General features: G+C 38.1%; 2 protein-coding genes across 5 annotated transcripts in view; one reads left to right on the forward strand and one right to left on the reverse strand.

Annotated features, from left to right (window-relative positions):
• Positions 1–21,402, forward strand: part of Pcb (Pyruvate carboxylase) — a 67,266-nt gene extending 45,864 nt beyond the window's left edge. Inside the window, exons 2-14 of one of the 3 annotated variants that reach the window (XM_072011958.1) lie at positions 6,725–6,937; positions 8,743–9,062; positions 9,869–10,019; positions 11,184–11,395; positions 12,268–12,470; positions 12,665–12,926; positions 13,061–13,379; positions 14,900–14,950; positions 16,542–17,009; positions 17,514–17,903; positions 17,989–18,424; positions 18,620–19,016; positions 19,151–21,402. In XM_072011958.1, coding sequence (XP_071868059.1) covers positions 6,805–6,937; positions 8,743–9,062; positions 9,869–10,019; positions 11,184–11,395; positions 12,268–12,470; positions 12,665–12,926; positions 13,061–13,379; positions 14,900–14,950; positions 16,542–17,009; positions 17,514–17,903; positions 17,989–18,424; positions 18,620–19,016; positions 19,151–19,399 — 3,591 coding nt within the window. In that variant the 5' untranslated portion in view covers positions 6,725–6,804 and the 3' untranslated portion in view covers positions 19,400–21,402. Of the gene's footprint in view, positions 1–6,420; positions 6,938–8,742; positions 9,063–9,868; positions 10,020–11,183; positions 11,396–12,267; positions 12,471–12,664; positions 12,927–13,060; positions 13,380–14,899; positions 14,951–16,541; positions 17,010–17,513; positions 17,904–17,988; positions 18,425–18,619; positions 19,017–19,150 lie in introns of all 3 variants that reach the window. The other 2 variants (XM_072011957.1, XM_072011959.1) reach the window with 2 other exon arrangements.
• The window catches only part of LOC139991688 (uncharacterized), a 45,247-nt gene that overhangs the window by 10,703 nt on the left and 10,414 nt on the right, over positions 1–24,130 (reverse strand). The window lies entirely within an intron of this gene.

Consider the following 24,130-nt stretch of genomic DNA (forward strand, 5'->3'; position numbering starts at 1 on the left):
GGAGGGAAAAGATAAATAACGAACTTTGGATGTTACACGCACCAACGTGTTTTGTTGCGAAATAGTAGCTCAGCTTTAACATCTTAATTAAGTACATTAATTCAAATTACAGGAGTTAAACCTTGAGTTTAATTATAATATATGTACGTAATATCATTATCGCAGGATATTTACATGCCTCTCTCCTTATTTCGATTACTTATGAGATGTTTTTTACGCGAAAGACGTAGCTTTTCTCCGATGCAAACAGATTTTTTATTTCTAATATTTTTCGCCATTATATTTTGCTTCGCTTCGTAAAGGAACGTTGGAAAATTTCGAGAACATAATTCACTGCGCTGACGTAAATTTTCACTTTGTACAGTAGAATTAGTTTCAGTAATAGGTGAAACTAAACTTTGTGTTACATTGTGTGCCATTTCGTGCAATCGCAAAGTTCGATTGTACTTCCTATTGTACTGTGTTGTATATTGCAACGTGTTTTATCTCCCAGTTATACAACAATCGTACATCGTGCTTTAATAATAATAATATTATTATTACTATTCGTAGCTTCATTGAAGAATAAAATTTCTCCTGAAATGGCACGGAACAAAGTGATAAACATTGTTCAATGATGTCTGGCAAATCTATACGACTCGCGGTTCAGCTGTTTCTGACATTACGCTGTTGTAGGATCGATATTTACAATTATTTCATTATTTCCACTAGTATATATATATATATATTCACACACAACACAACACAATGACGTAGCGCAACTAGTTTAGTTGAAATACAATCTTAGCGACGTTTAACGAGTTTAATTTGATGAAGTCCTATAACATGGAAAATAGGGGTAGCCTAATTAAGAAGTCATATCAATGACGCAGAAGTCTTCGATGTAGATAAAAAAGACCAACGTACAGGAATAGAAGACCAAACAGGTAATTGTTTTTGGTTTTCACTTTCGTACTTTGATGTTTGTCAGCATTTGCACTTATATTTAATTTATCCTAGTTGTATATTTTACCAATAATTTGTATCGTTCGATGTTTCCAGTGAAGTTAATATCGTTGAGCAAGTAATGATTTTGACGACATAATGTTTTGAACGGCAACGTGTATCGCATAGATATCCATTTAAATTTCACTTCTACCGTCCGATTAAACCACAAGGACGTACATTTGACTCGATTAGCCAGCACAACAAAGATTACCAGATACTCCGAGAGACACGATCAGTGTCAATTATGGTCTATTTCTTTAAAACATGACACCTTTTCTTCGTGTATTTGACATAACGTTTAATGCTAATATATTTAATATATCTGATAAAATTATACAATTTTTACCATTCATCCGATCTTACGGAAAATTACTCTTTTAATCTAAGGGAAACAAGTACGCATTGTAATCTCTAGATTTCCTATATTACGAATACTGATAAACGACAGACTGTTTCAAAAATAGCAACGCTATAGTAACGCAAACAACATATATCGCTATCAAAATATGTGGAAATGATAGAAACTAAATGGAAATATTTCGAAATTTTGTTGCTTTATAGGACGCCGACGGTAATCGACAAATGAACGTTTCAATTGTTTTCGTTTAAAAATTGATCAAAGATTCTATTTCGATCAACTAAGCGAAACGAAACTATTACGAGTGACGTGAATGGACACGAATAGAAAATCTATAGAACAGTTGTTTGAAATTATAAATATTATTTTGATTATATGCGTGTGACATTAGTACCTATATTGACATAGTTGGAAATAAAAAAAGCCCGTGTGTGGCCGTTGAAAGGTCAGTAGTTCGGTAGATTATCCAGCGGATGTTTTGCAACTGCGTGACAAACGCGCAAAGTGGTTTTATAGTTTGTAGGTTTATTGAAATTGTTCGCATAGTTTTCCACAAGGCACGCGGTACACTAATCTCGAGGTATTTCAAGAATGGATTTTATTCGCTATTATCTAATCGAGCATTCCAAAAAAAGTCTACACTGATGTAGGATAGACGCATATTCGACAAATTCTGAAGCGGAGTGAAATTCCTAGAGCTAGAAAGCTTGATAAATGAAGCATGTATTTCATAAACAAGTTCTCAAGGAAGTTATTAATAACACAATGTGTAACGATAAAAATAAAGTAGCGAAGAAAATTGATAGAATTTAAAAAATAAATATTTAAAACGTTGTTTCTCGCGATAGATACCATATGTAAAACGAAAACGGCTCTTAAGTTTCAGTGTGACGTGTTCAACGAACATTAAATTGACGACTTATTGAATGGTCATTGACCAATAAACACATAGACGGAGATTGTGTACAGCCATCGCAGCGACTGGTACACGCGACTAACTTTAGATTTTAAAACAGCAGATAAATTTCATTTTTTCCTAAATATGTCCACAGATCAATCGTTTTTGTAATAATTCAAAGAATTATTTAGTAAATACGAATAGCACAGGAGTATCAGCAACGTAATAGTAACGCATTATCTACGGAAAGCTTGTGCGAACGACGAAGGAAAATTTATTTTTCATATAAATATTAATCTCTAATATTAATAGGTATTGAAGCGAAATTTGAAGCTGATTCGCAAAGGAGAAACGAACAATAATAGAGTCTATTCTACGACACGCGTCAATTTAATGTATTGGACAGAATATTACGTTCAAGGTCGATTAGCAACACGCTTCAATGGCTTCGTTCGTATAATAATACAACTTTCTTTTTGTATTTTCATATATTTGTTACTAAAAAAAAAAGAGCTACAATCGTCAGAGATTACTATGAAAATTACATGTTCGGTATTCGTGATAAACCGATATATCGATGTGCGTGAATTGTAAGAAAAAATAATAGAAACAGATGTTGTCGTTGTGAGAGATTATCTAATGCGACTCGCAAATCGTCTTACGGTTGTATAGTATGAAATATAGTTTCCCAGGATTCTTTTAGTAACGTGCATCATTGTGCTACTTTATTACGTCTTCGTCATCGCATTAATAGCAACAGGAGAAGCTAAGTTGAATAGGAAATGGAAGAGGTAGCAGCTATCGTCTCTGTTTCTAACTTTTAAATAAATCAAGCAGCGCCTTTGCTTCTATCAGCAAGAGAATACAAAAAGGAGTAAGAAGAAGGCGAAAAACATAAAAAAACGGAGACAACGAGTTTCTGTCGAATGAAATTTAAATCGCTGCCGCGGTAGTTACATAAGAGACTTATTTTGAGTATTTCCTTCTGATTTTGCGCAAGGCCGAAGAGCTCTTATATTGTCGTTTAGTATCTTCTATATGCATATGTAAATCTTGGCAATACGACATCTCCGACTCATCGATCTATAGATTCATAGAAATCGAACGTTAATGTGCTTTTTAAACAGCTTCTATATAACCAACAGACATACATACATTCGTAAGTAAATGTGTTTAAATAGGAACAAGAATGCCGAGAAAGATACGAAAAGAGCTATAAAATGGACAAAATTTGGATATTAATTAATTATATAGAATATTTTATTCGTCGTTTATGTAACCTTTCAAATTGAACACTGGCGATGTAGCACCTTTATACGTGTCAATGACACGAATCATTATTTTAATTTTCCTGGCAAACGGGGAGACATTATGTTATAAGACAGTTCTATTTATAACGCTGTTGAATTCTGGCAGAAGTTTGTGACTTTATTTCTGCATTGTCAAGTATGATTCATAATAATTCAAGAATCACAATATCATTCGAAGATAAGACTTTCTGTTTCAACGGATGAAGTGGCTCTTATATACGTGCTTAGAATTATACTTTAATGTTAGCTACCCACTCGATCAATGATATGTCAAAATTCTTTTATAGAACGAGCGATCCAGTTACGTTCTTATGAACATGTAGAATATAATTCCATAAGTATGATATAAAGTAAACACGATCAAAAGCATCCATCTTCTTCCTTCCTCCACTCTTCCACATATAGTATCGAGAATGAGGGATAAAATTCAATAGTATCCCCTAAGGCGAAGCAAAAGGGTGAAGGGACCATGCTACGTTTTTACGTCTAATACAATATGTTCCACGCACACGCACACATATATAGACACACGTTAGAGACGATCCTTTCTAAAATTGAATGCGCACGCACCCTTTTACCTGAGTCAAATGTTGAGTAGCGAACCATTTCTTTTCGCGATAAAGTCTATCCGGAACAATTTGCGTAGAACTTTGTAGAATCGCGTTTGTAGTCTGTACAGTGTCGTGCCCAGTGAGTTCAGCGGTTGACGCACTCGCTTTAACTTTAATGTTCGAAAGTGTCCAATTTATCTGTTGATATTTTATTTGAAGTTGTTCCATGATTCGATAGAAAATAAAGCGATATCTTCGAAGTATCTATACATCGTTTGTGAAACATAAGTAATTATAGTTCTCAATCATTTGATGCAAATAATAGTTGTGCAAATGTTTAGAAAGATCAGCAGAAGGATTAATCAAATAAGAAGTTTCAAGTTTTACATTTGCCATTTCCAATTAAGACCGATAGGTTCGTGATCATTTTTCTAGCCAGGGAACGCATAAATTTATGCGTGCATCGAGTGCGTTACGTTTGCAAATTACTGCAACTCGTCTGAGGTTCATAGTCTACGCGTTACGCAAGAAATGCGTTCTGGAAAACGTACGATGTCAAAGAACGATAAAAATTGGCGTTAGAATCAACTGGTATCGGCTCTTTCTCGGGAGGATCGTAAAACGTGATTCATTTTTTCCTTTATCGTTTCATCGTCGACGTTTATCTTCTTAGCTCCTTAAATATTTTTTTCATTTATCACGCGAACAAGCCCGTATCGGTGGAAAATAAAGAAAGTCGAGAAGAAGAGACGCAGCGATCTTTCCACGCACACGTTTCACTGTGCAATTGAACGAATCAATGCTGCTTCGTAGTTTCTTCGCACGTGTGTATTAAATTTAAATGTTCTCTGTCGTGTGTGAATTCAGACGAAATGGAGAGTATCCGACTCGTCTGGAAAATTTGCGTTTCAGATTTACAGCAGAAATATCATTCCGTTTCGTCGAACAAAACAACTCAATCGCATTTCTAATCGTCGTATAAATTGTGTTTTTATTCGTTCGTCGGGTCTTCCTATTAAGAGCTTTCGCGTTGACTTTTGGTTAAACGAACGTAACAAGAGTATCTGGGTCAGAATAAGTGGAGCACTTACAATGTCAAGGTATTGAAAAATATGGACGTGTCGTGATCGGTGATCTCTGACTTTGAAATCGGATCTCGTGGACTGGTTGCCATTTATGGAAATCCAGACAAGGTCGTCGAAGGGATTGCACAATAGATTACACAATTTTCAAACGCTGTTCGATTACACGGTGATATTTTGTGATTGAATGGTTTAGACAGAATATAATGTTCTTTCATAAACATTAAGTTGACACGAAACATTCACGTAGTTGGGATACTTTAAAAATTCTAGTAATATCTTCTACTACGGAATATATTTAGAATCGAAATGATCAAAGAGTCGCTGTAACGATTCTAAAAATAGTCCAAAACAAAATCCAAAGTTGTTCGGCCTTGATTGATTCGTCAAAAACAAAACATCGCAAGTGTATACATGCTACATCGTAAATCTGTGCTCGGTTCATCGTATCGATGGTTAGAACGAATTCGTCGTTTTAATTTATTCATCGTTATGCTCGTGGCGGTTTGCAAACAACAAGGCCATACATTCAGAAGGAGACTTTAACCGGGCTTTATTTATGAGAGAAGCGTATCGTACAACGGCGTTGACGACCGAGGCTTAGAATCGCGGATTCAAAGTACGAGTCTAATGTTATTCTAATAATAAACTCGTTTGTTCCATTATCGTACTTGATCCGAAAGTCAGGCGATCGTTTCCAGTACAAAATATTTTCACGCCAAGTAATCTGCACATTTTCTGTATACGTTTCGGTTGGCATCGATCTATGATTTAAGAAACTGTCTGACTCACGATGTTTCGTTACGATCGACGCGCAAAGTGTATCAGAACATCGTGCTGTGAAGTTTGTAAAATAATTTCAGGCTTTTCTTACGTTTGATCCTTTCCGATTAATCCTATCCTCCACCAATCTTATCAATTTCCTATTTTTTTGTATCGATTGCACTTGTATTAAATTGTCCCTTAACAAGTGAATACCTAACAGAGAAAAGTCTGTTCGTGAAAAATCAATCTCGTAACTAACAATTAAGGGATAGCACTCGATGGTTTAACGTTGAAAACAAACACCGTCCAGGTGTCCCTATCACCGGCAACAACTTACGACGAAATATTTAATAATAATTTTACTTACTATACCTCGAAATGACGTCAGTATCCACTGTTTTCAACTCTGTCGCTCGCTATACCAAGGATTTGTTTGATCACGCGCGAACTTTAATATTTATTGTTTCAGAAACCTGGCAATCACTCCACGCCGGACTCTCGATAAGCTTCCAGCCGGTGCAGCCGTTCGAATCGAACTTTTACGATACATCGAGACGCGTGGAGCGACATACACGAAACAGCGTGGTTCGATTAATAGATAACAAAGAGTGATAAATTCCGTGTGGAACAAGAGAGAGAAAGAGAGAGAGAGAGAAATATTTCTTTTATTATTTAAGAACACCAAAGGCTATAGTGACGTTGTCGCGGTTAAAAGTTCCTTCGGAAGAATATATCGAGGCGAGATATTTAACGAAGTTAACGCGGTACTTAAGATTAAGAGAAGATTCTAATCGAACAGCGTAAATTGATATACGTTTGGTGAAAGTGTCCCAAGCGACTCTACATCGTAAAAATGCAGTCCTCACGTGCTAGATACGCACTGGTCAAACACAGGAACGTGTTGCAGGTGTATAAAATTGCAAAAAGATGTTTCGCCTCCGATGTTCAGTACAAACCAATCCGGAGCGTCCTCGTCGCCAATCGAGGTGAGTTTCGCCTAACATCAGTTTCATCTGTTCGTGCTTCAAGCCGTAGAACGCGCAACGCGGTGTTAGTTTTGCAATTTATTTTGTAGCGTTAGCTCGTGATAATCGGAGTCTTCGAGCATGATTCAGATCGGAACGAATAAATTTAAAAAATCGATGTCAAAGTTCAGGGGTGTGAAATTACCGATTGCGAGAAAGCGATGTGTAAACAAAGATTCAACCACGTTATGTCGATAAATTGATGTGACTCTGCAAGGCAATAGAGATATTATTACTAATTAAAGATTATAAGGTTTGTTGTATAAAGTTTCTTCGGTTGTTCGATCGAACGCATACAAAATACGTACTTCGACTGGATAAACGACGCTACCACCTTTCGTTTGTATATAATCGAACTTTTATAAATCGCTATCTCGATATCTAGAACCAATCTACTCGTCTAAATGCTGTCAACGCCAATGTCGAAGTCAAGCGATTCGCGTGCCTATCTTTAGCCCGAGTCGTAATTGGCCCGCTAATGATAAACCATTTAAAGATGTCATAATTAAACTCAAAACAGGGATTAAGATTATTAATATAACATCGTTTTATTTTTATATAATTCGAGATTGACAATGTTTCTCTATAATTTTTCGATAATACGACATATTCGACGCCGTTTAAACAATTTGTTTTAATTCTTCTTTCATTGCAATTCGCATTTGTTATATCGTTGCACCGCCCGTGCATTCGTCGTTTTCGATTATCTCTAATAGGCGATAAATTAACGATGCAAAGAAATTTTGTAGAAGCGATGAAGAGCGAGAAGCGGACACCGGTGTCGCCATGTATTTGTCTTAAACATAGAGAGTGTGCCTGTTTAGCTCACGATCTTTGGCAGAAGAGTCCTAAAGAGGTATTTATATAAATCACAAGACCGAGATTACTGTATTGCGAGCATTATTGTGTCTACGTTTGATAACGAACGTCGTTAATATCCAATCAATAGGATGACATATCATTGTGGCGATGAAAAATGAAATACTTTGAAAAACGAGATATTTCTCTTCGTAGTATCACACTCTTTGTTTATCGTAGGAAAGATTCAAGTTTTGAGATTAGAAAATGATATGTACTCAAAGATAATTATATCTGGAAATTTAATTCGCTTACTAGTTTCACGATTCAGGCAGTATTGCGCTAATCTTATCAAAATCAGGTTTTATCGTTGTTTTTTTTATAATGAACGTATTTATGCGCATTTGAAATGAAAAATTACCGCAAACGTGCACACAAATATAAGAAGATAGTACGCGTTATTTCTTAGATAATAATTTCTTCGCGATCTTTCGAGCCATACGAAACACGCTAACAAGTTATAAATATTCCAACGTTAAGATCGTGTTTGTGCACATTGTTTTACTGGCAACTCGTGTTAGAGAAATTATCAACATACGCTTCTATCGATATTTAAGTATCCTATTAACCTATGTGGCTCGATAAAAAACTGCGTTTCATACGTTACGAATTACGACTTAAACGTCAAATGTTTTACTTTTATGCTCGTAGCACGTTCATAAATTCCACGAGAACTTACATTTGATGAAATGTCCGGATCGATGGCTGCATCGTTTTATGAAACAAGGCCGTGCGATAAATCGGTGTACGAAAACGACGGTATTCCGAATATGATGCACGTGCACGCTATTTAATCGCACGTGCATCCTCAGCGGGGTTAACGAAGATCGGACGAAATGAGAATTAGAAATAAAGATTTCAAAAGGGGGTAATAGCGCTGTAACAAAATAGATTTATTATTCTTGCAGGAGAAATTGCCATTCGCGTGTTTCGAGCATGTACCGAACTGGGCATCCGTTCCGTGGCCATTTATTCGGAGCAGGACAAAATGCAAATGCACAGACAAAAAGCCGACGAGGGTTACGTGATCGGCAAAGGACTTCCACCTGTTCAAGCTTATCTAAATATTCCGGAGATCCTGAAAATCGCGAAAGAGAACGATGTCGACGCTATTCATCCTGGTTATGGTTTCCTGTCGGAGCGATCGGATTTCGCGCAGGAAGTGATCAACGCTGGAATAAGATTTATCGGTCCTAGCCCCAAAGTCGTTCAACAAATGGGTGACAAGGTACGATTTCTTAAAAAAATAAAACTCTGCGATATTAATAAAATTACAACGACTCTCGGTGACGCGGTACTTTAATTCATTAATCGTTTCTCTCTGCCATTTCTACTCATTCGATAGTTCAGTGTCGGTTGTATTTGTTATCCCTATTATTTATTTAATCTCCGTCTCGTTTACAATTTACAATTCGTTTCCTGCTTATCATACCTGCTGTTGTGCATCGACTCACGAATTTACAGATTAAGTTCAAGCGATGCAAACGTCGCGATGACCCTTCTTCCGAATCTCTGTCATCTTAAAACCATTTCTCCCGTAACCGTTGCTGATTAACGCACTCCTATCCTAGTCCAAGGGTATAAGAAGAGCGCGACAAAGAATATTTATTCACTTACAAACGTACGCTAAGTGGAAACATCGACTCGCCGCTGTAGAATTCGAGAACAATTATACTATTACTTCGCTAAACTACCATACGCCTTACTCTCATTCACTTCGTCTTAACCTTCGTGATCATTTCAAACCGAGAGAAGCACGCGGGATCGAACATCTGCCTTACTATCGTCTCTGAGTTAACTAATTGCCTATTTATTTAATCTATTTCTCTCTGTTTCTATTTTATCGCTACGTATCCCTATCTTCGGTCTTGTTTGTCTTTCTTCTCCTTTTCTAAATTCCTCAGACAATTAACTGCCTCTTCGCAGTATGTTTCGTCACCAAGGAAATTTTCCAGACTGCCTCTCCAGGCTTCATACTTTCCTAGTTTCCACTATCCAGTTATGCATAAATCATAAAAATTTGAAAATGATTAGGTAGCCGCGAGGCAGGCCGCGATAGAGGCTGAAGTACCGATCGTTCCGGGAACAGACGGACCAGTAACAACGTCTGACGAGGCGATGGAATTTTGTGTGAAACATGGACTGCCGGTGATATTCAAAGCTGCTTACGGAGGAGGTGGAAGAGGTAGGATTTTATCGAATAAACTTCGCTTTATCGGATAGAAACGCTTGTTTAAGCTATTTCTACGTATAAATGAAACTTTCCGTGGTTAGAGAACAGAGTATCGTTTCGTGGTTATTTTCTGTCGTGAAATAAAAACGAGGTTTCGATAAAGTAGGCTAATGCTCTGGACGCGCAACGTCGAATGCATTCGTATCTGGTGTTTCCGGTGCTGTTTTTCTTTTTTTTTTTTTTTGTTCTCATCTTCTTTCCCGCGGACGTCTACTCGTCACGAAAACTACTCATTGTGAAATCCACTCGGTGGAACAAGTTTATCAGTTTCTCTCCTCTGTATGATTTACGAGCAGACTTAATTACGCTTCGTTGACTACTACTGGTTCCCATAATGGCTCTTTTCACCAGAATCGAGCAATTGTCGATTGGAAAACATGCTAAAATATTTGGAAAACTTTTGATGGTCGCGATACTGCACACGTTCTGAAGTTTCGTAGATGTTGTTTGAAAATAATTACTCGTACGATAATCTCGATTCGTTAAAGTATCCGAATCGTTTTATAAGTTGGAAGCAGTCAAAACAGAATATGCATTGTACTTTTATTCCAAATGCTATTTACTTAATAAAAATCGGAGATGAACGAGGTAGCATTCACAACGAACGCTCAATAAAAGCGTCACCTCGAGAGAAGATTTATGTTCGTAGTACAATTAAGATTGAGTCATTCCGTGCAACTTGAAACGAATATAGAACGGATTAGCTATTATACATGTATATAACTCTTTCACCTTATCTGCACAAACGTAAGTGCATTGTTCTTATCTGCGAGGAAAATTATAGTTTTTTGGTAGGAATGTATTTAATGTTAACTACATACTTATATGAATTTAGTTCAAGCATACAGTAGAGCAAAAATCATTTAAACTGCATAAATATTTCAAGCTTTCGATCTTACCTTTTTGCGGATAATTAATTTCCATGAAATTCTGATTCGAAAGCTTTCAATTTTCATTAAATTTTAATATCCTTTCAATTTCATTAAATTCCATAAACTTCTATAGAAGAGAGATACTTCCGTTTCACGAGAATGTTAGTGATATTCTGTGTAAAATGTCTCTCAATTGTCAGAGTTCTAAACTCCGAGATAAAGTCTACTTTCTGTACTTGGTCAGGAATGAGAGTCGTGAGACACATGGAAGAGGTTCGAGAAATGTTCGAGCGTGCATCTTCCGAGGCGGCAGCCGCTTTCGGGAACGGTGCGATGTTCATTGAGAAATTTATCGAGAGGCCAAGGCACATCGAAGTGCAATTGTTGGGAGACAAAGCTGGCAATGTCGTTCATCTTTATGAACGTGATTGTTCCGTTCAACGTCGCCATCAAAAGGTCAGTAGAAGAAGATTTAACCGTTTCTAGACAGTGGCCATTCATCTAATCAAATCGTTTATTCGCTTATGATCCATATTACACGTATTTTTAGACGCGCTAATTTATTCGCGTTATTTGTAGCAACGATCGAATTGAAATTTTTAAGAATTTCACGAAAGACTTTTCGAAGGATTAAAAATTACAGAAACATGGCCTATAAATTGGTAAAATATTTCATTTTGGGAAATTAATCGAACGATTCCGTTCCGTTTCTAGCGAAATGCGTATCGATAGAATTTCGTTACGAGAAAGGAAAATGATTTGCGATATTACGTTTGTACTGTTGTATAAGCTGTCGTTACGTAGTTAAAGCAAGAATTACGTTACATTATAACGTTACATAAATTACTATATACAACTTCTGAACACTCGAACGATACAGTACTACACGTTGCAAAATTGTATTTCTCCAACTATCGACGTTTGTTCGTGTTTGTTAACATCGGCTAAATTGTTAATTACATGCGAAGATAAATTGAGTACTATTTCGCAATAGGCGGTTAAATAAAAATCATTCTCTTGCTTCTTCGTGTCAAGGATTTGTTAGACTTTTAAATGCCACTTACGTACTCGATAGTTTCCATGTATTGCACGGAGAACGAGGACAACGTAGAAAAAACGGGGAATAGGCATTCAAAGGACAAAAAAGAAAGAAAAATGCAAAGAGAAATGACAAGAATCGAACGACTCTAGATCAACGTGTTCGTCGACGTCGTGAAACATTGTGCGAACGGAACGGTATCGCGAAATCGTTTGAAGCGCGAGTTTTTTTTTTTGTCGGAAGGCCGGTGCGTTCTAACGAGTCGTGTTAATTAAGATGAAAATTTCAGGTCGTTGAGATCGCTCCTGCACCAATGTTAGATCCCAAGGTTAGGGCTAAGATGACAGAACACGCTGTAAGATTGGCAAAGCACGTCGGTTACTCGAACGCTGGTACCGTGGAATTTTTGGCCGACGAGTCCGGCAATTTCTACTTCATCGAGGTCAACGCTAGGTTGCAAGTCGAGCATACTGTTACCGAAGAGATCACCGGGTACGTATATCGAGGCAAAAGACACGTGAAAAGAACATTTGCATAAGCGTCTTTCATATTTTTGCATATGGTTACAGCATTTACGTAAATATGGTAAATTTGTTGTCAATTCGTAATTTTTCACGGGAATCTTGCGCATAGATTTAAGCACGAATAGATGTAATTTTTTGCGATAAGGAATTTATTTCTCTTAGAATCGACTTGGTGCAATCTCAAATCCGTATTGCCGAGGGTATCACATTACCTGAGCTAGGTATGACACAGGACAAGATCGTTCCTCAAGGTTTCGCGATACAGTGTCGCGTCACGACGGAAGATCCCGCGAAGAACTTCCAGCCGGATACCGGAAGAATCGAAGTATTCCGTTCTGGGGAAGGTATGGGTATCCGGTTGGATGGTGCGTCCGCATTCGCTGGCGCAATTATCTCGCCTTACTACGATTCGCTTCTCGTCAAGGTAAAGATCTAAACAAATTATAATCGAGAACAGATAGATTCGAAAGCAGACACGTGTCTGTCCGTTGCTCTTTTTGGAGTCGGAAAACTCTATCGTACCACGAATACTCATCGGAATCTCGCTCATGTTCTCAGGTAATAGCCCACGCAGGAGACTTGCAATCATCTTGCGCGAAGATGAATCGCGCTCTCCGTGAATTCCGAGTTCGTGGAGTGAAAACGAACATCCCGTTCCTCCTGAACGTGCTGGAAAACCAAAAGTTCCTCAATGGAAACGTTGACACGTACTTTATCGACGAGAATCCGCAGTTGTTCCAGTTCCAACCGAGCCAGAATCGAGCTCAGAAGCTGTTAAATTATCTTGGTACTGTTCTGGTGAACGGACCAAGTACCCCATTGGCGACGCCGTTGAAACCAGCCGAGATAAAGCCTCACATCCCACAAGTCGCTCTAGGTATTGTATCGAAGCTCTGATTGGGAACAAGATGTCCGATCACGTGTTTCCGTGACACTCACAGGAAACCTCGGTGACCGATACGCGTCGATTTTAACGAAACTTTGTATTTTGACGAACAAAGTTTAACAGACCTGCCCTTCAGCCATAATTCGACATCAGGCAATTTAGCCGCAATTCGACCGCGCCCGTTTCTTACTTTAAGGGCGATATCGACCTTTCTATCCGAACCAGCCCTTCTGTGTAAACGCTTGTAAATCGTAAACGACGAAAAATATCGAAAGATGGTCGAAACGAGTATTGTGTTAGTGTCTTGAGGTCTATAAATTTGCAGGAAATATTTTTAAGTCTCAAGACACGGTATAACTTTTATCTCAACTATCTTTTGAGATCCTTCTTTGTCGTTTGCCACTTATAAGCATCTAAATAAGTAACAAACGGACGAATCGCGGGTAAATTCTTAGGTAGATCTAATGAACATTCGTGCGAACTTTCATCAAAATCGGCGTGTATCAGTCACCTTGGGTTTTCCTTGTTAGGATCACTTCTTACTTCGATCTCGTAATTGGATACGATTAAAATAGCAAAAGCACAAAGAAGTTTGCTTTCAATGGTGTGGGACAGCGAATCAAGGGAGCAAATCTTTTCTATTTCTTTTCTGTGTGTAAGGGGATAATTGGGTGTTTGTTGTTCGTTTCGTATGTGGGTTGTTTCTTTGATCTTTTGCCACTATAGGCAATCGAGTACTCCAGTACTGTTTGTAAGGGTGCCCTCGGACGATCAATGACGTTGTCATTGATATTGTGTCAAGGTTCTCAACGAAAATGCGATTTATCAGTAAATATTGACAATATCGTATTGACGATACATATTGATCCTTTTAGTTGAGATCCTGATAGTCTGAAGACAGCCTAATACGTATGTATATATTCTTTTAATTAATATCTATAGCATTTAGTGTATAATTTTTAATGTTAGAATCCACGCGTGGTAAACGAAAATAGAATCGAACAATTGCACGATTGGTAAATTTTATGAAAGGAACAGAAGCGTATTTTTATTATTTTTATTAGGTTGCTGAGAGGAATTGTAGTTTTTGCAATTAAGCAACCTTATTGTTTCGATATTTTTCATGCTTGTCTGCTGGATTAAAGACCAATCGGTTTATGTTGCGCGCTATACTATCGTGTATCTCAAAATTGGGGCTATATACACACACAGATTTACGTACAACACCTGAAACCACGGAAAAACTCTTGTTTTCATAACACACTCTGTTGGCATGGTGTTTCCATCTTTATATAACGTAGCTTTAGAGTTTTCTTTCGGCACACGTCGATGTGACAGAAACATTTGTGATTTAAAACTTCCTTCTTGGTGTGCACTAATTTGCAGCAATTCAAGGAAATCGTTCAGTAACTTTCTTCGTCACTTTTACTTTTAGAGATTAATCATTTCTCGTAATTACTTCTCATTGTTTATCGCATGCTTTTATCTTTTTGTTTGACCATTTTTTTTAGACTTTGCTAAGTTTGCAGCTGCAGAAGAGAGCAATGATCCAGACGCATCAGGTACGCCTTAAGATGTATCATCGTATCTTCTTAAGTTTCGTATTTTAAGTATTCGTAATTAGATCGTTAGTTGGTTAAGGAAGGGCAGAGACGATAGTTTCAAACGGAGCTAAAGAATGGGCAGATACGACAAATTCGATATTTGCTTGTCAAAATTGAAACATTTTCGTTGCTTTTTATTTTATTTATTTTATTGCGTTGATTGTATTACAGACACGATTGGAATCCGTAATTTACAAATATTGGAATTGGAATTGGAATTTGGTTTGTACGATTGGAAGTGGTTTCGTTGGGTTAAGAGGAAAAACGTTTGTCTAAATTAAATAACTATTCGTTACGTGAGTGGTTTGCAAATGAAGCCATCAATATTGTTTCCGGTGAATATCTCACAAGAAAAAAAAAAAAAAAAAAAAAAAAAAAAATAAGAAAAAGGAAAATGAAATTGAACGTTAAGCTTGTACGTGCCTTAGTTTCTCAGATATGATTTCAATGTTAAACTGCTCATGTAGATCTAAAAATTAAGGTGACTATAAATGTATATTTTTGTATACTAATATTTTCCAACAGTATAATTGAAAATGGAAATATTGGAATAAGACCATTTGAAAATATACATTTAAATAATTCACCTGTTACTTAGTTTCAACGTTTTATTTAATTATTTGTTTATGGACAACAATTCCGTGTTGCGATTTAAATGGGAGCAGCATTTATTGGCAATATAATTTGGAATAGTAGTGGAATTTTCTAGTATATCTTAAAAAGAAATCCTAAAAATACAGATTAAAGCTATGCTTTAAATCGAAAATAATTTTATGGATTTTAAAATTGTGCAGAAGGGAGGTAGATCGGTTTTTACTTATGAACAAAGGTAGAGCAATTAATGAGAGAGATTTGAAGAGTGTACTCGTCCATTTAGACGGGCTATATACATCAGAAGACATATTATTTACATCAGAGATACTTTAATTAAGAGTGTCATTATACGCGCGCACACATGAACTGTTATACAGGGTGGACAGTATATAAACTCAATGATTTTCGTCGTCAATAATCTTTAAACGAGATAAGAAAGAACAGTCTCTTGGATACGAGTCATTTATGGACACTTGGCAAATATGTATGGAATGCAATACTCCTCGAAACACTATACAAAATCGAACCCCCCCCCCTCAATCTCATTTTTTTCCATTACATATTCATACATTTCGAAAGATACGTTCCTATCGCTGTCGCTTCTCAACCAGCACTTTCCAGCTGCTCAATTATATTTAGTTTGCTGAACTTTACTTTCAAGAGTATTCATACTTGAGCGTCCATAAAACAATTGTTAAAGCGAAACAAAAGATGATGCATCGTTCGAAAATAGGGGGGACTTTGAGATGAGTCAATTATACATCGTCTATCCTGTATTATGTAATCTCACAAGAAACATTTTCCTTTGTTTACTCTTCGATCAATCTCTCCTTTATCTCGTTCTAACGCTTTGTTTTTGGATACTGCACGCGCAAGCTTACTAACCCGCACGTGAAAGCTTCCTACAATTCCTCCGAATTTTTCAATCTCCGACTGACTCTTCTGAAATTTTCAGACATATTGGAACCACCGAAAGGCTTCCGTCATATTTACAAGGAGCAAGGCCCAGAAGCGTTCGCCAAAGCAGTCAGACAGCACAAAGGGCTACTTCTGATGGACACCACGTTCCGCGATGCTCATCAATCTCTTCTGGCGACTCGCGTCAGATCGCACGATCTTCTCACGATCTCGCCATTCGTCGCCCATAAGTTCAACAATCTTTATTCCCTGGAGAATTGGGGTGGTGCCACGTTCGACGTTGCCCTTAGGTTCCTCCACGAGTGTCCTTGGGAACGATTAGAAGACATGAGGAAGGCGATACCAAATATTCCTTTCCAGATGCTTCTGAGAGGCGCCAACGCTGTCGGTTACACCAACTATCCCGACAACGTTGTTTATAAATTCTGCGAACTTGCTGTACAGACTGGAATGGATGTGTTCAGGGTGTTCGATTCATTGAATTATCTGCCGAATCTAATTCTTGGTAAGTCGAGGGAAACAAATCTCGGAAATTCATTCGTTTATACGTCAACGACAGCGCGTTTTCTTAACGATATCATGGCAGATAGCCCGCCGCTTTGTAGCTTTACCGTAATCTATAACTGGACCGAGGGTTCGATAAGGACCTCGGCAAGGTGCTTGAGCAAATGTTTAGAAAGTTCATAGCCGGCGACTCCAAGTCGTCAAGATACGAGTCGTCGATTGTACTGTTGTTTACAATAATTAAAAGGTGCGTGAGGTAGTTTAATTAGATCGGGTGTAGAGGTAGAGGTCTTGAGAAGGTTTTGAGAAAAAGAGAAAAAGGATTTGGCCACGTAGCGAGGGAACCATCGACGCCTTTTTTTGGTAAGAGGAATCTCGAAAGATTAAGGTCTCTTTACAAGAACATCTAACGTATACACTTACTGTCGTTGAATAAAATAGGAGGCGTGTTTCGATAGAAGTAAACGAAACTGACGAAAATGTACGTAACGAAACGAAATTTCAGGCATGGAGGCAGCTGGTAAAGCGGGAGGCATCGTCGAGGCAGCGATTTCGTACACGGGTGACGTAAGCGATCCAAATAGAAAAAAGTACGATCTGAAATACTACACGGACTTAGCGGACGAGTTGGTAAAGGCTGGTACTCACGTGTTGGCGGTTAAGGATATGGCTGGTCTTCTGAAACCGAAAGCCGCTGTCATGTTGATCGACGCGATCAGACAAAAGCACCCCGATGTTCCTATTCATGTTCATACACACGACACCGCGGGGGCTGGAGTGGCGTCGATGTTAGCGTGTGCAGAAAGCGGCGCTGACGTGGTTGACGTTGCTGTAGACAGTATGTCCGGAATGACGAGTCAACCATCCATGGGTGCCGTGGTCGCCTCTCTTATCGGTGAGTAAGATACGAGTGTACGATGGTGACTCTTACTCGGAATAAAACCAAGTGCCAAGAAGAAGAAAAATTCGAAAAATTCCAGGAACCCCGAAGGATACGCGGCTTGATCTCAGCGATATTTCGGAATACTCCGCCTATTGGGAACAGACTAGAACCTTATACGCTCCGTTCGAGTGTACGACCACTATGAAGTCTGGAAACGCGGACGTCTACCTGAACGAGATTCCTGGCGGTCAATATACGAACTTGCAGTTCCAAGCCTATTCCCTTGGTTTGGGAGAATTCTTCGAGGATGTGAAGAAAGCTTACAGAGAAGCAAATTTGTTGCTCGGAGATATTATCAAAGTTACTCCCAGTTCGAAAGTAGTTGGCGATCTGGCGCAGTTTATGGTTCAGAATAAACTTTCGGCTGACGATGTGCTGAACAAAGCTGAGGAACTGTCTTTCCCCAAATCGGTTGTAGAATTCCTGCAAGGTGCTATTGGTGAACCTCACGGAGGGTTCCCCGAACCTTTCAGGTACGTGAAATTAATATACCGCACCTTTCGCTTCGTAAATCAACAAGTTATTGTCTGACTAAACTATAAATGTTTTTATCTGATCTAAAAGATTGGTCCAACTTAAAGTTTACTGCATCGTGTATTCTTTACAAACGCGTTAGAGGAATTGCCTTCCTCTTGTTAACAAACGTATTCTATAACCGTACTTTACAGGTCAAAGGTGTTAAAAGACATGCCACGCGTAAAAGGAAGACCTGGTGCAAGTTTACCGCCATTGGATTTCGACGCCTTGAAATCTGAACTAAAGGAAACTTACCCGCACGTATCGAACAAAGACATCATGTCAGCTGCTCTCTATCCTCAAGTTACGAACGATTACTTGAGCTTCCGGGAGCAATTTGGGCCAGTGGACAGATTAGAGACGAGGATCTTCTTGACTGGAGCAAAAGTCGGAGAAGAGTTCGACGTGACGATCGAGAGGGGTAAAACCTTGGCCATTAAGACCCTGGCAATTGCCGAGGACCTCACGCCGAATGGAGAACGCGAGGTGTTTTTCGAAATGAACGGTCAACTCAGATCTGTGTTCATCAAGGACAAGGAAGCTGTTAAGGTAAATTTCGCGTTACATTTTTAATCACGTTTCGATACTTCGAGTCCTGAATTATGTTATCGTTGTACTCTCTTACTACCAAAAAGTGTCGTCAGGATTGAAAATTTCAACTAAACCATTTCCCTTCTAAACAGGAGCTTCACGTACACCCTAAAGCTGCGAAAGGAGACAAGAACCAAGTCGGAGCACCCATGCCTGGCACTGTGATCGACATAAGAGTGAAAGTAGGCGATTCGGTCGAGAAGGGTGCACCCTTGGTCGTGTTATCAGCTATGAAAATGGAAATGGTTGTACAAGCTCCGAAAGCTGGAAAGATTAAGACGCTGGACGTCACTCAGGGAATGAGATTAGAAGGAGACGACTTAGTCCTGACCTTGGAATAGAACTCTTAATCATTCGAGACTGGGACGTCTCTGAATTCGTGTCGTTGTATACTTTCTAATAAGAGTGTATTTTGCTCGATTAATCGAAATCGGACGTCGTTGTCGCCAAAAGCATAGGTAACGATTATTCGTGTAAATTGAAACTTGGAAGTACCTTCTTTTTTATATGTATATTTCTTGGGTAATTTCTCTTCGTTTTAATCGTTGTAAGTAGCAGAAAATATCGATATAGCGTAAGATTCACGAACAAATATTTTGAAGCTTTAAAAATACGAATGAAAAAGATACGAAGAAAATCGCTTTACGAAGATCGATATCAGATTTCTACGACTGCCTCGATGAATAACAGGAAAAAAAGCACGAGATCGTTAGTTTAATTAAATAAAGGTGCATTTCTTCTTCGTCGACGAAGAAAATAATTGTATATGAACGTTTGCTCTTGTTCTTTAACAATAGCAACGAACGTCCCATTGACGTATTTTCATCGTCTATGGTCATCCTCGGAATATCTTTTTTATTCCTTTCGATTATTATACAAAGTGCCTCGTCTCAAACAGGTAACTTGATAAATATTTAGCTTCACTTATATGTAAGAACAAATACAAGGAACAGTTTTGTCGCAAAATTATTCTTTGATATAAACGCATAACGCGTGGAAGATTTGTCGATGAGCCGCATTAGCCGAGGCAGTTTGTATAATTATTCGTCGAGTTCATCTTTCCAAGACGGTCATCTTCTAGTATTTAATGTAACGTTTAATGCACAAACAGCTGTTCTCGCAACGAAACTTGTAATCCGTAGGCTACGAATCTCGTCTATCGATTTTTTAAGCAATTAATCGAACGCAACCATGCCACTGGATGCGCAACAAGAATTGATTTATGCTGCCTGAAACGTCGATTCCTTCGTGTTCATATTTGATGTTAAGCGGAAAACGAAACGTATATCGAAGGCCTATGAATAATTTTTAAAGAGTCAACAAACGTCATCGAAGGTTAAAGTTCAATAACATTATTTCTTGCCATCGACGAGAAAAGTATATAGCGGGACTCGTCGAAATTGCATCAACCGCACTTTGTTTATTTCTTAAGATGTCGAGTGCCAGTACACCAGCGTTTTCCAAACTATGTTTCATAGAATGTTGGTTTTCAGGCTGGTTGTAAATAAATCGACGATGGAACTGTAATTAATTGTTTCTTGGAAACAGTCATTCGTATTAGGATTTATCGAATGTTTACAGGATGTAACTAGAATCCGGATTGTACAAAGTGATTAATTTGTGAGCGAAGGTGGTTTGGGAAACGCTCTTCCTGTAGATTTAAGTCGGGAAAAGTTCCGAGAAAGGGAATCTGTCGAATCTCTTGTGCTATAGATTAGCCGAATGTTAGAATTTCATATCGATGCGGATCATAGCTAAATAAGTATGAATCGCTTCTGAAAATAATATTCTTCAAGAATGGAATAGCATAACTCCATATTTCTTTCTGTAAAAAGTTCCAATAGCGCTTCAAAAGGAAGACAAAGAATGAAATATTGTACATACGTTAATCGGTAACAATAAGTCGATCGATAAACAATGGAGATCTTTTTTCCTAGTTCAGCTTGATGCATCGTTTTCAGACATCGAATGCAACTAACAATACGCTACAAAGAATCAAAGATGTGATATCGGTTTTTATTTTATTTTACGTTGTTACAACGGATGTCACCGTGAATGCCGATCAGGCTGAATTCAAAGAATGGTTGTATATATTATTATCTTTATACAGTATGCGTAAATGTGTAAGGGATGACAATGTTTCTCCTTTGACTTATACTTCAAAGAGTTGTACAATTGTGTTTGATATAGAAAAAGAAAAAGGGATTGAATCATTGGAATCTCGTCGTCAATGTGCGTCTACGAAATGTACGCGGTGTATTTGTGTAGATATTAAATTTTAACGAATGTAATTGTATTTGTACGAAGTAAACCGGCAAATGCAACACAATCTTTTACGATTAAACGAACGAAGTCTTTCTTGCTGTTCCTTCTATCTGTCTTTTGTGAACGGAACGCAAACGATCGAGCCGCGTTGAATCTTTTACAAAGGACTCTGAGTATTTTATCGAACCTGTGCTTTCCGTCTTAACAGAATTTTCTTTCGTGGCTCATTTACGGAATTCGAAGATCGTCTTACGAATTAGTTCCGTTTTGATCACTAAACGAGTAGTAAATCGTACCTTAGTCCAGATAATTTAATTTCACGTTATTCGTAAAGTAGATAAATCTCAATCTAACGTTAATTCAATCGCACTCCAATTTTCAAAGTAATATATCTCTGTAACTGAATAATTCGTCACGGCTACCTAGTTTATCTCAAGTGCTATCACACCGAAATCATTAGAATCTATTAAAGATTACACAATATTCGTGTTTATCTTATCGTATTGCAGATCAGCGATGTTCAACATGCGTTCACAAATATTTTCTCATCGTAAATTGCATAGATATTTTCATCCGCATCCAACTACTAGAAATTTCCTCCACGTCCATTCCATAAGAATTAATTCGGACGTTGTTCGAACAGTTTCGTCCAAGTCACCTAAAACGCGCAAGTTTCACATTCTCCCTCTATGCAGTTTTTACCTTGTCTCATAATTTCTTTCATTTCTTTTCGATACGTATTGTCATAAATCTGCGTGCGACTTTTTCCTCCGTGTATCGATCATCGTCGATAATGCCACTGAAAATTTACGATGGTCGAGAGAGAAAAAAAAAAGTTCCTTTCAACGAAATTTACGATTTATGGATGTTACGAATTATTATCCATCGATTTTTTAATGGCTGAAGGCAAACGTGCTATAGGATGCACGGTATCGATCGACGCTTTCCGAAAGCTCGATTCGTTTCCTCTTTCTTCCCATAATACCATAAATTCTATAATACCTGCGATACTATAAATTCTATGATATACCACAAATTCTCGAATAAATCCATCCAGCGGTAGCCAGTGTGTACGAAACAATGTTGCGAACAACGAAATTTTGATATTCAACGTGTTTCCGTTATTCGTCCAAATATCATAAGATGGAATTTCCTAGGTTTGTCAAATAAAATCTGTTTTCACGTTTGCAAACTTGTCGTTCCTCTTTTCTCTCTTCGGGTGTACCGTTTGAAATCAAAAGTTTAGTCTAATTTCATAGAATCGTTTAATATGAAATTCTAGGAAATATTAGAAAGTGTTAAGTAACGTAACTGATTGGGTTACGTGGCGATTTTCATCGCTTTCTATTCGTTCTCCACGAAAATTGCAGTGACTCCCCATGCATTATTTATTTTTCGGCTAGATGCCAGATAGAATCCAGAGAAACTGACTCGCTCCAATAAACTCGAACCGTACGGAATGTTGGTAAAAAAAAAAAAAGAAAGAAAGGGAGAATAAAAAAAGTCCCCCCCAAAAAAGGAGAGAAAAAAGGACGAAACCTCTGGAAACGTTTGCAAACACGGATCTGCTTTGTTACAGATATTTTTTTCTTCTGTTTCTGGCACCGTTGTACGCGTCATTGGTGAAACAAAAGCGAGAAATTATAGCGTTCTCCTTCTGTCAGAATTCCCATTTTCGTTCGTTCCACGAATCCGAAAATATCTTGTCTTCGTTCTTCGTACGAAATATTACGGAATGACGTTGAAAAGATCGGAAGAGAAGAAAATGACGATTCATTGGATTATTACGAAATACGTGGAAGAAACAAGTAACGTAACGCAGATCGAAAGAATACGAAGCGTTCAAGCGACTATTTCGTACGTTACGATCTAATATAATCAGCCAGGCACCTCTTACAGGAAATAGAATTACGTATTGTCCTATAACAAGACGCTTTCTCTTCGCGTTGCAACGCGTGTGCAATATTTTGCTGCATTCCGGTCTCCTTTTACCGTGAAAAACGAAATTGTGAAAATCGACCGCGAACCACCACCGCTTTATCTTGCAATCTGATTAATGTCAGAGGCTTGGGCAAGCGAAATGCGCGCTAGAACCATCCTATCTGCATTTTGTCCAATTTGCATATTGTCGCGCCTACAACGTGCCGTGGCTTTGTGTTAATTTATTTCATAAATGTCACACGGATGGCGGAAGCAAAACGTCGGAATAAAAATGTTGGGAAACGTGAAAATTATAATGTATAAAAGGCTGAATAATTCCGATTGTCGAAATAATTTTCGTAAGAGAGTTTCAACGGGAGAAGGTAAATTTTAGGTCACAGACTTTCGGTTCTAAAAAGACGTGTACAGGCTTGAAAGTATAAAGGGCGCGGCAAGCGTTCCTTTCGCAGCGTCTGATCCTTTAAACGCAAGAAGCTGACTTTTACCACAAAGAAAGCCTATTTGTTCCGTGCCAAGTAAGTACGCTGTGCCGGAAGGTTATCATAAATTGTAGACAATTTTCTTCTAGTCTGCAATCGGTTCTCTTATTACGGCCTCGGGTAACAGAAATAAATGAAGGGGAAGGAAAAAGACACGGCTGGAAAGTGAGAGCGTTGGAAGATTGGACGGAAAGAAGAAAAACAGAGGAAATCAGAACAGATTGGGAGAAAACGGGGCGGAAGAAGAAATCGAGAACGGGGCGTTAAAAGAAAATTGTCTGTAAATTGCGCTACCATCCGGTACACGTATTTGCATAATATCGTACGCGTGTTTGTTGTAGAAAATTACTTAGATTCAGGGTGATTCATCTACCAATATTACGAAAC

This window comes from Bombus fervidus, chromosome 10 (assembly GCF_041682495.2).
Source record: "Bombus fervidus isolate BK054 chromosome 10, iyBomFerv1, whole genome shotgun sequence".
Lineage (NCBI taxonomy): Eukaryota > Metazoa > Arthropoda > Insecta > Hymenoptera > Apidae > Bombus > Bombus fervidus.